Genomic DNA, 14,031 nt, shown 5'->3' with positions numbered 1-14,031 from the left:
TCTCATTAGGAAGAACTTTTCATGTTCAATCAAATCTGACCACAGACAGATTGCTAATCTCTTTACTATTACAAGTTTCAAGTTTTCCACACTCCTCCTTGCAAAAAATCCAACATGAAAAAAATCACAAAAATGTAAAGATGTGAAAATAAAAAAAACATAATCTCAAAAGACCAATGTGTTAAATTCATCTACCTTTAAGTGTAGACCCAACTTGGTATCAGCAAGTAGACTAGCATATGTTGTGAAGATTTCAGAAAATGAGCTGTGATTTGTATCAAAAGGTAAAGTTGAATCAATCTAAAGGGAGATAAAAACATGACAAATTTGTATTTAAATTTCAGAACTCATATTATTTGTTCTTGAACCTCAAAAAACATTTCAACAATATTGCTTTAAAACATTTTATTATTTTCTGCTAAGATAAATATAACTGCCTGCAAATATACAATTAACAAAAAAAATTTAAATGGTAGGCAGGTATCTTACAAAAATATATTTACTTTATCAAACATAAGTTTTGAATGAACTTACACCATAGTGTTTAAACACACATTAGACTTCAGAATAATAAATATGCCATCCACGGTGGTAAATGTCTGTGATCTCAGTATTCAGGAGGCCAAGGTAAAAAATGTAAAGGTTCAAGGTTAGGACTATACAGGTGAGACTGTGTTTCAAAAAGAACAACAAACAAACAAACAAACAAAATCTAACAACTAAATAGGAATGAGTTTTAAACTATTTTCAAAATACCTGCAACATTTTTGCCAGTAAAGACAGCACAGTTGTTTTGCTCTCGGGAGCAGAATCTGGGGTCCACCATGAATCACACTTCCTCCAGTTTTGCAGAATTGCAGTTGCAAGCTTCAGTCCTTGGTGTTTCTGAACAGCTCGATCTCTGAAGCTCATATCTAACATACCATTTAAAACAGTACTCACCTGAAAAGATTTTGTAGATTGAAGAAAAATCTTAATATTGATAGGGATATAAAAATACAGTTTCATGTCACAAGTTACTCTAGACAAATGAAAATGCTATTTCTGTAACACGTTTACCCAAGAGCATTTGAACATAAATTTTCCCACAGAAAGCAGAGTGTGATCCTGCTGATACCTTTGTGACCATTCTACCATGGGAGTGGGAACACAGACCATTTCCCATGCGCTTCCATTTGGAAGAGGGGGCAACTGCTCTTGTGTGGACACAACTAGCATTGCATGCATTTCTGCTCCTTCTACCAACACCTTAGCAACAGAATAACATAATTGGTTTGGCTAGGTTATCATACAATAGTCCCACTGCTCTAACAACACAAGCATCTTCACTGATGCTCCATGTAGAAAACTCATGCACACATTTCCCTTCTTAAGCATTTTATTCTCTCCACAGCTAAAACTTGGCAGACTTCTTAGCTGTTTTCAATGGACCTATTCTTAATTTATTATCAAACTCTCCCAGATAAAATAAATTATGTCATTCAATTTTGCTAATGAGTAAATTACTCTTGCTGTGCTGTCCAGGGGCCAAAGCTATATACTCCATCCTCTTCTCTGCACAGGGCTGAATACAGCACCTTCCTGTCTCCCAGCTTACTGCCTTCTTACTGTCTACCTGGCAGCTTTCTGAGAGTAGGTGAACAGGGAAACATGTCCCTTTAGGATTCGGCTGTTCTACACAAGTGTACTCTACTCCCACATACAACTGAGAATACGCTGCATTTAGAACTCCAATCTTTTGGTCTGTGGTAGTCACAATTCCATGGAGAAAACAAATGTCATTCAACTCTTGATCCTGCTACACATAACTAGCTTATGTCCTTGAGAATGTTCAGGACCTTTTCTTATAGTGCACCTTTGGAAAATAATCTCCATGTGGAATTATTCCGAAACCCAGAGCAAGACACTCCATAGTCTTCTCACACTGAGAATGCCACACTGCCACAGTTCTGAGACCTTGCCACCAAAGGCCACTTTCCACTGTCCACTCAGTTCCAGGGTCCTTCATCATTTTTCTCTTTTTCTTTTTTCAGACAGGGTTTCTCTATGTAGTCCTAGGTGTCCTGGAACTTGCTATATACAGACCATGGCCTTGAACTCACAGTGAGCTACCTGCCTTTGTTGCCAGAGGGCTGGGATTAATGGTGTGTATCATTGCACATATCACTTTTATTTTGCTTTTGTTTTGTATTTTCATCCTATTCTCTGTGAGTTTCTCATTTTCTCCATCTATTCTTTTTTTTTTTTTAATTCTTCTCACATACAATACATTTCCAAGTCCAGTTTCTTCCTCTCATCCACTTTTCCTCAGTGTTCCTTTAGAAAAGAGCAGACTTCCCCAGGGATATCAAGCACACACCACATAACAAGTTATAATAAGACTAGGCATATACCCTCCTATAAAGGCTGAACAAGGCAACCCAGTAGGACAAAGGGGGTTCCAAAAGCAGGCACAAGAGTCCAAGGCATCACCACTCCCACTGTTAGGAGTTTCACAAGATCACCAAGCTACACAACCATAACGTATATGCAGAAGACCTAGCTCAGACCCATATAGGATCCCTGACTGTTGCTTGAGTCTCTATGAGGCCCTGTGAGCCCTGCTTAGGTAATTCCATGTTCTCCTGGTGTCCTCAACTCCTCTGGAGGACAATCTTCCATCCCCTTCTTCCACAAGGTTCTTTTTTTTAAATGTCAGATATCTATGCTTAATTCCAAAGGACTCTTTCAAATTCTCCAATCTTCTTGTTCAGCAGCAATTCTCATTCCATCATTCATTCTCTGTCTCTCCTGCTTCCCTCCCTCTCCATTTCCCTCCTCAACCTCTCTGACAGTCTTGCCACCCTCGTCTGTTTTGGACAGGCTAAGGGTTTGAACTGGCAGACAGGTCCTGCTTTGTACTTTTTGTCATTCTGGTTGTTCTTTCTCTGCACCCATTAAGACTGATTTGGTTTTTTTCTTTCTTAATCTCATTCTGTCATTTCAGAGATAGTAAATTCATTTGTGTGTGTGTGTATAAAATTATCACCAAAGTTTGACCACTTACACTTAAAATGTTAGCTTTATGTGTCTACAAATTTATTTCTTACAGATTCCTAGCATCACACAGCACGGAGTACTTCTTGACAATGGACAAGAATGGTATGTGTAGGGGCTGGAGAGGTGGCTCAGCAGTTAAGAGCACTGACTGCTCTTCCAGATCTTCCAGAGGTCCTGAGTTCAATTCCCAGCAACCACATGGTGGCTCACAACCATCTGTAATGGAATCTGATACCCTCTTCTGGTGTGTGTCTGAAGACAGCTACAGTGTACTCATATAAATAAAAATAAATAAATAACATTTAAAAAGAAGATGACTCAGCCTGAAGAGCAGCAGGGGGTGTCAATGCTTCTTTATTAAAAAAAAAAAAAAAAAAAAAAAAGAATGGTATGTGTAAAAGGTTAGCTTAGTAGAAGATTGTAACTCTCTCCTAAAACACTAGCAGCTCAGTTTTTGACTACCTACAGATATTTTTAAATGTTACTTGCAGGTAACATTTAAAAATTCTAAGACAGGCCGGGTTTGGTAACATATTTCTAGCACTTGGGAAGCAAAGGCAAAGACAGAGGCACGAGGACCTCTGTTAAGTTTGAAGCCAACTTGGTCTATAATAGAGGGCAGGTAGGACTACATAACAATACTATGTAAAATTAAAGTAAAAATGAAAAAAAACAAATAAATGAAACCAAACAACCCACAAAATCCCCTAAGTTAAGCAAACAAAAGCCAAATATATTAAGTATCACAATCTAAAGAGTTACTATGATGAGATAAAGTGGACTATGGCAATAACATGCAGGAAAACAACGCATGACACTGAAACCACGAATGCTGTGAAGACAAGCTGGCAGTGTGAAGGACCAGCCTAAAAATGATGTTGGAATAAACACTGCTGGGCACAGGACAGGCGTGGATGCCGCAATATAACATTCTGGTGAAAGTAAGTATCCTACAAGACTGTATCTTACAGTGTTAAGCTGAGACAATTAAGGGGCATGAGGGAATAAAAAAAATAACCAATGTTTTATTGTCTATTAATATCTACTAGTTTCATAAAGATTGTGTTTTGTTTCTATGGATTTTATTTTCATATATTAGCAAAGCCTTCCAATCTTCCAGAAAGAAACTGGTTTTAAGAAAAATCATCAGAAACATAAAAACCCTTTGTGAGCATTAGACAAGGAAGTAATGTAAAGGGAACATTCCTTACCATCTTAGGATTATCTGAAGATGACTCCATGAGCCTTGATACAGCAATATCAAGATTTTTCAACAGCTCACTGTTGATCACTTCTGAGAACAAGCTGTAGAAATACTCTCCATGGGAGAAGCTAATGTTTCTCTGTGAACTGCCCAGATATTGTGTAGACAACATCACTGAGTTCAGGAGCAAACTCACAAGATGCTCACACTAAAGAAGAGAGAAGACCTTAGTAGAGAATCTATTCCAAGAAAGACCCTGAGGTCTTCGGTCCACAGTTAAGTCTACAAAAGCCATCTAAAGGGAATCTGATGTAAAGTCAGGACTCAAGTTTCAATTATATATATTTAATTTAATTTCTATTTTCTAGGTTTCACTTAGTGAGATAAACCTCCTAAACTGATATTGCTTCCAATTTTCCAGAACAACATTGTTGTACTCAAAGAACAGTCTAGTAGGAACACGTTGTTTGGGACAACTGAACCATATGGAGAACATCAGTAAGTCAAAGAAGAGGTCTTGCAATACAAGAACTAATAAGGGAGCATGGAATGGAACAAACACACAGGAATGGTTGTAGATCTCAGCTACAATGGATTGTCTGAGGCCAGCTCTGCTCAATGCAAAGAGCCATGAGGACTTTGGTTGTTGTGGTGCTTTGGGTGCTTCCTGATTACCATCCAAGGACCAACAAGGATAGGGAAGAAGCATGGCAACACAGGTTAAGTTAGTGACAAATGTTCTTGCCTAAAGTCCTTTGGGAAACAAACTTCAATTTTAAAATTTTATGCTTTTTACTTTTAAAAAGTACTAAAGAAGACAGTCTTAGAGAGAAAGCTAGCAAGTCAATTATAACACACCTTACTAACTAAATTCACACTTTTTAGAGATGCAGAAGTAAGTTGTATAAATCACTCAGTAGGAAGTGTGGGAGGTAGCTGTTTTCCCTACCAGTCCTCCGAAAGCAAAGGCTAATTCCAGGAGTCCATTGGCCAGGCTCTTACAGCTGGGGTCCAAAGACTGTAGGCACTGCCTTTCCTCTGCAGGTACAATGCCTTTATAAACCACAGACAGCAGTCTCATGCCAATGGATTGGTTCAGGGCTGTAGACTAAAGGAAAAACTGAATGAAACGCCTGGTAAGAGAGGTGTTTAACACAAAGCACAACATTTCTCCTTCAGTTAAAAGGTCTGTATCAGCTAACACTGATGAGTATTCTCCAATGCTTAGGACACTCTAACCCAGCTTTGTTTTCAGAAGATACAGATTCCATGTTTGTCTTTCTGAGATATAGGCACTACAGCCATTGGTGCCTATAGGTTACTAAAATGTCAACTGTCCTTTACTTCTCTCTCACGCTACCTTTACTTTGATGTTTACATTCGAGACAACTCCTACATTTAATGTTCTGTAATTTCTACCTCAGTGCATTCTGTACTTCTCTATATAAAGTACCTTAAACAAATAATATAAATACAACCGTGTACTGCCATAAATTACCATAATAAAGCTAAAAGATATGTAAAAACAAACTGATCATGGTTACCTGAGATGGTGACATAACATGAGAAAAACCAGCTTTGTGAAGCTGTTTACAGGCAGATAAGACAGACAGCAACTTGGTCCTTTCTTGGCGAGCCTCAGAGCTACACAAGTTAATGGCACAGAGCTCTTCAACACTGGCCATGAAAAAAACAAAACCAGGTAAGAATAACGTAAAGAAGTGTATGTGCTGTTATAAATTCAATAATCACCTGTCACTAAAACTCATTTTAGAGTCCTGGAAAACACCAAGGTAACATGAGAAAAAGGTTCACAAGACATACCAGCCATGGAAAGCAAGTGTAGCGCTAAGCCCATCTACTGTTCTTGTCCACCTTACATTCAGGGAGGAATTAGTGAAGCTTATGATTTCCAAAAAACATTTGAGATCATTTGTGTGCACAAGCAGACACACACAAAATACGTTCTTGAGAACATGCTGTGCACATGAATGCCAGCAACACTGGATGTGTGAGAACCTTAAATCACAGTAAAGAGTGCCCACCTCTGTATTGTCACTTTCTCCTTCAGCTGAGTCTCCAGCATGTCTCTGTATGGGGAATTCCTAAGTGCTTTCAGTAGGTTCACACAAATGCTGGGAAGATGGTTCATGACCTGGACGTCGCCAATATTGAAACCTATGCTCATGGGCTCACAGAGCATTTTCACTAAGACCTTCATAAGATTTGTGTTACATAAGTCCTTCTCCAGGAGCTGTAAAAATAGAAAAGATACACCTAATGAAAATATTTCACCAACAATAGCTTTCTTTTCATAGGGTAAACAAGGTTAGGTCCACAAGGCTGGGAATATTCACAATACTAATAGTTTGGCAGACTTTCTGAAAAGGACTAAAATATAAAATATAAAAATATAAAAATGCTTGAAACCAAAAGGATTTAGATTTCAATTTATTTTTATTATTTTAGAATATCTAGATAAGACTCTATCACATAAGTATCACTACTCTGAAAAGGTAAAAAAGCAAAATTCTCCAAAACCTAAAACATTTTGATATACAAAAATTTCAGCCGGGCGGTGGTGGCGCACGCCTTTAATCCCAGCACTTGGGAGGCAGAGGCAGGCGGATTTCTGAGCTCGAGGACAGCCTGGTCTACAGAGTGAGTTCCAGGACAGCCAGGGCTACACAGAGAAACCCTGTCTCAAAACAAAACAAAACAAAACAAAACAAAACAAAAATTTCAGATTTTTGACTTCCAGATTAGGAATGTTCAAAATTTATTTTCAAAAACAGATTATACATTGTGGTAATTATAATTAACAACAATACATACTTGAAAACTGCTAAGACTACACTTAAGGCATTCTCACATACGGGGTAAAATATGAGAGAATAGAGACGCTAATTGGTTTGATTTAACTATATATATACATGGATCAAAATATCATGGTGTACACCATAAATACATATGACATTTACTTATCAATTAAAGTGAATAAGGATAATTTCCTGTAATGGAAAGTCTCAGAGGAACCAAAGCCACTTCCAAAAAATTATTAGCAAACATTAATTATGCAGAGAAATGGGTTTCATTATGATAATATCATTCATGCATTCACACATTTTGATGATGCCAAACTCCCCATTATTCTCTATTTTGTCCCCTTCTCTCCTCTCACCTCTCTGCTCTTTGAGAGTACCTAACCCCTCTACTTTCATGTCCTGTCTAGTCCACACATGACAGGAAATGTAATACTTGACTGGGTCTGGTTGACAAGCTAATATGAGCTCTACTTTCATGTATTCTCCAGTAAATTATGTTTCATTATTCATTATGGCTGAAGAACAGCACACCATTATGCATATAAACACACACATTCATTATCCATTCATCCATTAGTGGCATCTAGGTGGATTCCCTAAGTTGCTATCATGAATAATGCTATGATAAATATGGGTATAGCCAGGCACAGACCTTTAATCACAGCACTGTAGAGGCAGAGGCAGGTGAATCTGTGAATTCCAGACCACCCTGGTTTATACAGTAACTCCCAGCTAGCCATGGTTACAATTTCCACTTGTCTCAAAAATAAACAAAAAAAAAAAAAAAGAAAAAAGAAAAATAAACACAAAGGCTTCTCTATACTGATGTTGACTCCTTTAGGTATATCACCAGAATAGTATGCCTAGGTCATATACAGTGGTTCCACTTTTAGTTTTTGAAGAATATTGATTTCCACAGTGGCTGGGCTAATTTTTGATCCTATTTTTAGTGAAATTCCACTATTAGGCATGGTGAATCCATGGCATACACATGGTGAACGAGCACTTTCCAACTGAACTACATCCTCAGGCCTAACTCCCCAAAGCAGCACTAGGCATGCTTTGCCTCTCAGTCGTCACGTGTATTTGTTTCTGTTTTCTTTCTTGATGATAAATATTTGAACTGTGTTAAGATGGGATCGCAATATAATTTTGATGTTTCTCCCTTATGGCTAATGACCTAAGGCACTGGTTCTCAACCTTTAATATAGTTCCTCATGTTATGGCAATCCCCAACCATAAAGTTATTTTGGTTGCTATCTGATAACTGTAATTTTGAATTGTAATGTAAATATTAAAGGATACTGATCTAGGGGAAACCTAAAACATTTTCTACTATAAAGTACTAATCTCTGATTAACAGAGAAGGAGATGAGACCCTACCTTGCAATCTTCTGGAGAGGTAAGGAGCAGGGTTGTGGTAAATTCCATAATCCTGACCAAGACTGTGCATTTGCTGTAACTGTATGTTTCTTCCTCGTGGAGGCTGGGAGGGCCAGTTGTCCCGGTGCCAAAGCACTGCTCTACCGCTCGAGCATCACACGCTGCTATGCTTTCTAAAAAGAAAGCCACTGACTTCAAAAGTGAAGACTGCACTTCAGCACCTACAAATAATAGCCACAAAATATTAGTGTGCATTTCTCTTTCTAACTCTACTAAAATTAATGTGTGATGCCTTTTTGAAATACAAGTGATAATATACACTCAACAAATTAAAGAATATTTCAAAGAAAAAAACTTCAAGAAAAGATGAACAAAACATCAGCCATTTCTTCTTAGCCTCTTAGTTCACATTTTGAACTAAATTATAATCCAAATAGAATTAAATTTCAGATATAGTAAAAAAAAAAAAAAGTCTATACAAGGCCAGGTCATTTAATTTTGTATTTATTATTTATTACTATAGGCTTAAACATAAGCCCTCCCGCATCCGAGTAAAGCACCCTGCCCCTGGGCTATATCCCCAGTCCTCTTGCTATGATTTGAACATGTGTTCCTAGCTGCTGTAGCTATTATGAGATTTGTGCAACTTTTAAAAAGATGAGAATAGTTAGAAAACCCAGGTCTCTAGTGGTCTGTCTCTGTGTAGTGTCTTCGTGTTCCAGTGTTCCGGGACTCTCTCACTTTTATTCAATCATGAGTGAGGGAAGAGATCTGCCACATCCTCCTGTCACCATGACTCACATAGAACCAGGCTTTGATGAAAGGAGCTCAAACAATGAGCCGAAATAATAAATAAATGTGTATGTTAATCTCTAACAAATATGAAAATTCTATGGTTTTATTTAATAACTAAATTTTAATCTAATACAATAGCAAATAATTTTCATTTTTACCAATTTTTGTTCTTTGGATAGGGTCCTGCTTATATAACCCAAATTGGATTGAAACTTCTAACATCCTGCCCTTCCATCTCCTGAAGAAGTGGGAATATAGGTATGTACCACATCTGACATTGTTTTTAATATGAAGAAATGGTCACACTCTGTAAGAGCATGAAAAGATAGCATGGTTTCTGGTCGAGCATTGGCTAGAGATGGCCAGAGACCCAGCAGGTTGGAGACCTCACAGGTTTCCCTGCAACGGACGGCATGCATTTCACCACACTCCTAGACTCCAGGCTCCTGGCACAAGGCCGAAGACCTCCACGCCTTTCAGGCATGTAGGACAGTCCTCCACAGTCCCTCTCAAAGAAAAGGTTTGTGGCCATCAGTCACCATGTAGCACAGGTAGAAGGTGTGACTACAGGCCGCAGAGGCTCAAGAGATCTCCATATTCATGAGATACCTAAAGACCAGAGGGTGTAGCTAATTAAGCATTCCTTCCCAGACCCTCCTCCTACTTACAAAAGGTATTTAACCTCAGGCCCACTCTGAGGATATGGGGTACAGCTCCATCCACTTTCCACCATGACAATAAATGTTTTAAAGCCATGGACTGCTGGGCAGTGGTGGTGCACGCCTTTAATCCCAGCACTTGGGAGGCAAAGGCAGGTGGATTTCTGAGTTCCAGGACAGCCTGGTCTACATAGTGAGTTCCAGGACAGCCAGGAGTACACAGAGAAACCCTGTCGCAAAAACCTAAATAAATAAATAAATAAATAAATAAATAAATAAAAACCATGGACTAGTTCTCATCTTTGGGACCCACTGTGGGAAAGCGTGGAGAAGGCCTTCAAGTACGTTCCAGCCACAGAGACCACCCACTCAAGGGAGCTAGCTGAGCCAGCCACAACCCAGCCAAGCAAGTTGCTATGACCAAGAGTCCCCTTCCCTCGGGGCATCACCGGAGCTTCTCCCCTGCCCCCTTTCGGCTGCTGGTTGATCCAGTCCATATGGCCCTGTCTCAACCCTTCCACAGCATCTTAGCAGCACCTGAGAGCCCAAAAGCTGAGACCAGTTGGTCTCCAGCCGCCTCCAGGCCCAGGGATCCCCAACCCAAGAGCTCTGCCCCCTGTGGGGTCTCCAACTGTGTTCTCTCCACCAGAGCAGAGTCACATGGCTTCCCATAGCCCAGCATCTGCTTCTAGTGGCCTGGGGCGGCAGACAGGGGGATCTACAACTCAGCCCAACAGAATTAATGCACAAGACACAGCCTGACAAGACACCTCCAATAAGCAATATAAAAACAAATGGCCATGGCTGTCTTTAAGCAGGTATATGAGGCATTTTCCATTTTAAAGTCAGGTGTTATTCTAATAGGTCTGCCTTCATATGTTATTTGGTCTTTTTCCCCTTATAGCTTTTAATATTCTTTTTTTTTTTTCCTGTATGTTTGGTGTTTTGATTGTTATGTTATGGGGGATTTCTTTTCTGGCCCAGTCTATTTGGTGCTCTGTATGTTTTATACACCTTGATAGGCACCTTCTTTAAACTAGGGAAACTTTCCTTTATGATTTTGTTGAAAATATTTTCTGTGCCTCTAATTTGAGTTTCTTCTTCCTCTTTTCCTGTTATATATAGATTTAGTCTTTTCATAGTGTTCCAGATTCCTGGATGTTTTTGTGCCTGGATGGTTTTATAGATTTAATTTTCATTGACTGAGGTATATTCACTTCTTCTATCTAGCTCATATTCAATGTGTGAGATTCTCTCTTTCATCTCCTTTGTTATGTTAATGAGGCTTAAGGCTTACCTCTACAGGTTTTTTTTGTTCATTTTGTTTTTCCTTTTCTGATTTCCTAAATTTTTTATTTCCAGTTTTAGCTCAGTTTGGTTTTGTGTGTGTGAGATTCTATTTCTAGTTTCATGTGCACTGTGGTGGTTTGAATATGTTTGGCTCAGGAAGTGAGTGGCCTTGTTATTAATATTAATGGGTATGGCCTTGTTGGAATAGGTGTGGTCTTGTCAAAAGAAGTGTGTCACTGTGGAGACAGGTTTTGAGACCCTCCTCCTAGCTGCTTGAGGATGCCAGTCTTCTCCTGTTTGCCTTCAAAACAAGATGTAGATCTCTCAGCTCCTTCAGTGCCATGCCTGCTGTCATGACAATGGACTGAACCTCTGAACCTGTAAATCAGCTCCAATTGAATGTCCTTTATAAAAGTTGTTTTGCTCATAGTGTCTCTTTACAGCAATGGAAAGCCTAAGACATCTACTTTTATCATTTCAATCTACTGATTGTATTTTTAGACTTCATTAATAAATTTATTAGTATCCTATTTTAGGTTTTTGAACATATAATAGCTATTTTGAAATCCTAGACTTCTGCTTCAGCTATATTACATCTCTCAAGGCCTAATATATAGAGTTATTGGGTTCCAATGGAGGCATATTATCTTGGGTGTTAATTACTGTGCTTTTGCACTGGTATCTAGGCTTCTGGGTTGGGAATGACTGCTCATTCTAGGTGTTGATAATCTATGGATGTCTTTGTTGGGTGGGTTTCCAGTTCCTTGGTTTGTCTCTTCTGGATTTTAGACATGTGTAGTGCCTCTGGGCTGCCTGGTAAGGAGTGTTCTGAAGTCTTTTCCTGGTGTGGACACTGGAGATACCAGGTAGATCATGCTTCTAGGTTTTGGGGACTTACACAAAGGATTAGCTATATGGTAGGAGGAGGGTGCTGAAAGGGGCTAGAGGAAAGAGGATCAACCGTCTTCAGTGAATGGAGTCAGAGAGGGAGGTGTGGTGGTTTGAAAAGGAATATCCTCCATAAACTCACATGTGTGAATAGGGAGTGGCACTATTCAGAAGTGTGGTCTCCTTAGAGTAGGGGTGGCATTACTGGAGGAAGTTTGTCACTGTGGGGACAGGCTTTGAAGTCTCAGAAGCTCAACTCAATCTTCCTCTTGCTGCCTGCTGATCAAGATATAAAACTCACAGCTCATAAAATTCACAGCTCCTTTTCTAATACCAGGTCTGCCTGCAGGCTACCATGCTTCCTGCCATGATGGTAATGGACTAAATCTATGAAACTATAAGCCAGCATGAATTAAATGCCTTCCTTTATAAGAGTTACCATGGTCATGGTGTCTCTTCACAGCAATAAAATCCTGAGACAAACCCTTGCAAGGGGTCTGCTGCAGGGTTGTGGGAGAGACTGAGGAATTTGAAATGCAGGACAGGAAGGACAGTGAAGACTGCCCACCTTATTTCCAGGCCAGTCTGGGCTCCCAGGTAGAGAGTGCCTGTGAGTATTGACAGCGGTTGTAGAGGGGTAGAGTGAAGGAGAAAGACTAGGTCTGCAGAGAGGATCTTTGGAATCCACAAGGAACGGAGGTAGAGGTTGAAAGGAGGCACCTGCAGGGCTGAGGATCAGAAGGGGAATTTGCAATGATGGACAGAAAGGCCTCTGTAAAGTTCTTAAACATAATTCACGACTGCCATTTTGAAGTCCATGTATTGTACTTCAGCTAAATTGGATTTTTCAGGGCTTATTCCAATAGGGTTAATGGTTTTTGAGGGAGACATGCTGTCGTGGCTCTTTGTGTCTCTATTTTTGCACTGGGATGCAGGCATCTCAAAGTCTGATGTCTGAGGTGTTTCTTAGTGTAAAGATCTTATCTTCTCTTTGTTGGGTACATGCTCTGTTCCTTGGTGGCCCACTCTGAATCCTCAGCCCTGGTACATGGTTTCTGTGGGCCAGTGTGTGACACAAAGAAATAGAGAAAGGCTAGGAAGAAATGCTGCAAGGGCAGTGAAAAAGTGCTAGGGTGACCCTGGGTCTGAAAATAGAGGTCGATTCTCCAGGGAACGAAAACAAGAGGAGAGAAGGAGCCCTTGCAGATGGGCTGCAGCAGGACTAAGAGGAAGTCTGGGTAGAATCAATGATTCCATTCTTAAATGTTAAAACAACCTTCAATACAAGTCACTGCCCTATTTCATCACTGAAAATTTGTTAAGTGTAGAAGGGCATGTATTAAATTAATCAGTTATGGAACTATTTATTCAAACAAATATTTCTTAGTAGAATAATACATTGCATAAAATTTACTCAAAAACAAACTATAAAACAGTAATTCCATAACCTGGAGGTAACATGGAGTGTGACTGGGAGGTAGGGAACCTTTAGAAAAAGCTGTGTTGGTAGAAACAAAGCCACTCGAGGTGCATAATTTAGGGGATATTGAGACTATGGTACCTATGTCTTCCTCATTTTGCTGCCTGGCTACTATGAAGTTAAGAGCTTTCTCTATTACAACTAAACCAAAAGCCAAAAGCAACAAAGCCAATCATGGACTGAAGCCCCCAAGCCTGTGAGCCAAAATCAACCTTATATATTAAGCTAATTACCTCAACTTTTTTTGTCACAATTGTGAAAAACTGATTAAAAGAGAACGTAAATAAAAGAGCCTGAGATGTATTTCAGTGGTAGAAAATCCAAAGTTCTTTTGCACAGCACTAAGTACTAGTCTATCTGCTACCAATTTGTTAGTATTATTTTTATTTTAATTTATTTTCTGCATAGGTCTCACCATGTAGCATTGGCTGTTCTGATACACTCTGTAGATAAGGCTGGCTTAGAACT

General features: G+C 39.4%; 1 protein-coding gene across 3 annotated transcripts in view; it reads right to left on the bottom strand.

Annotated features, from left to right (window-relative positions):
• Prkdc (protein kinase, DNA-activated, catalytic subunit) overlaps positions 1-14,031 on the bottom strand; it is a 190,736-nt gene that overhangs the window by 109,643 nt on the left and 67,062 nt on the right. For all 3 annotated transcript variants that reach the window (XM_076942501.1, XM_076942500.1, XM_034515287.2), the window contains exons 32-38: positions 8,452-8,672; positions 6,289-6,497; positions 5,788-5,920; positions 5,193-5,351; positions 4,251-4,451; positions 757-942; positions 196-300 (exon numbers count right to left, since the gene is read on the bottom strand). In XM_076942501.1, coding sequence (XP_076798616.1) covers positions 196-300; positions 757-942; positions 4,251-4,451; positions 5,193-5,351; positions 5,788-5,920; positions 6,289-6,497; positions 8,452-8,672 — 1,214 coding nt within the window. The remainder of the gene's footprint in view (positions 1-195; positions 301-756; positions 943-4,250; positions 4,452-5,192; positions 5,352-5,787; positions 5,921-6,288; positions 6,498-8,451; positions 8,673-14,031) is intronic.

The sequence above is a fragment of the Arvicanthis niloticus genome, chromosome 12 (assembly GCF_011762505.2).
Source record: "Arvicanthis niloticus isolate mArvNil1 chromosome 12, mArvNil1.pat.X, whole genome shotgun sequence".
NCBI lineage: Eukaryota > Metazoa > Chordata > Mammalia > Rodentia > Muridae > Arvicanthis > Arvicanthis niloticus.
Note: the sequence above shows the minus strand (reverse complement) of the source record. Positions and strands in the feature narration are given on the sequence as shown.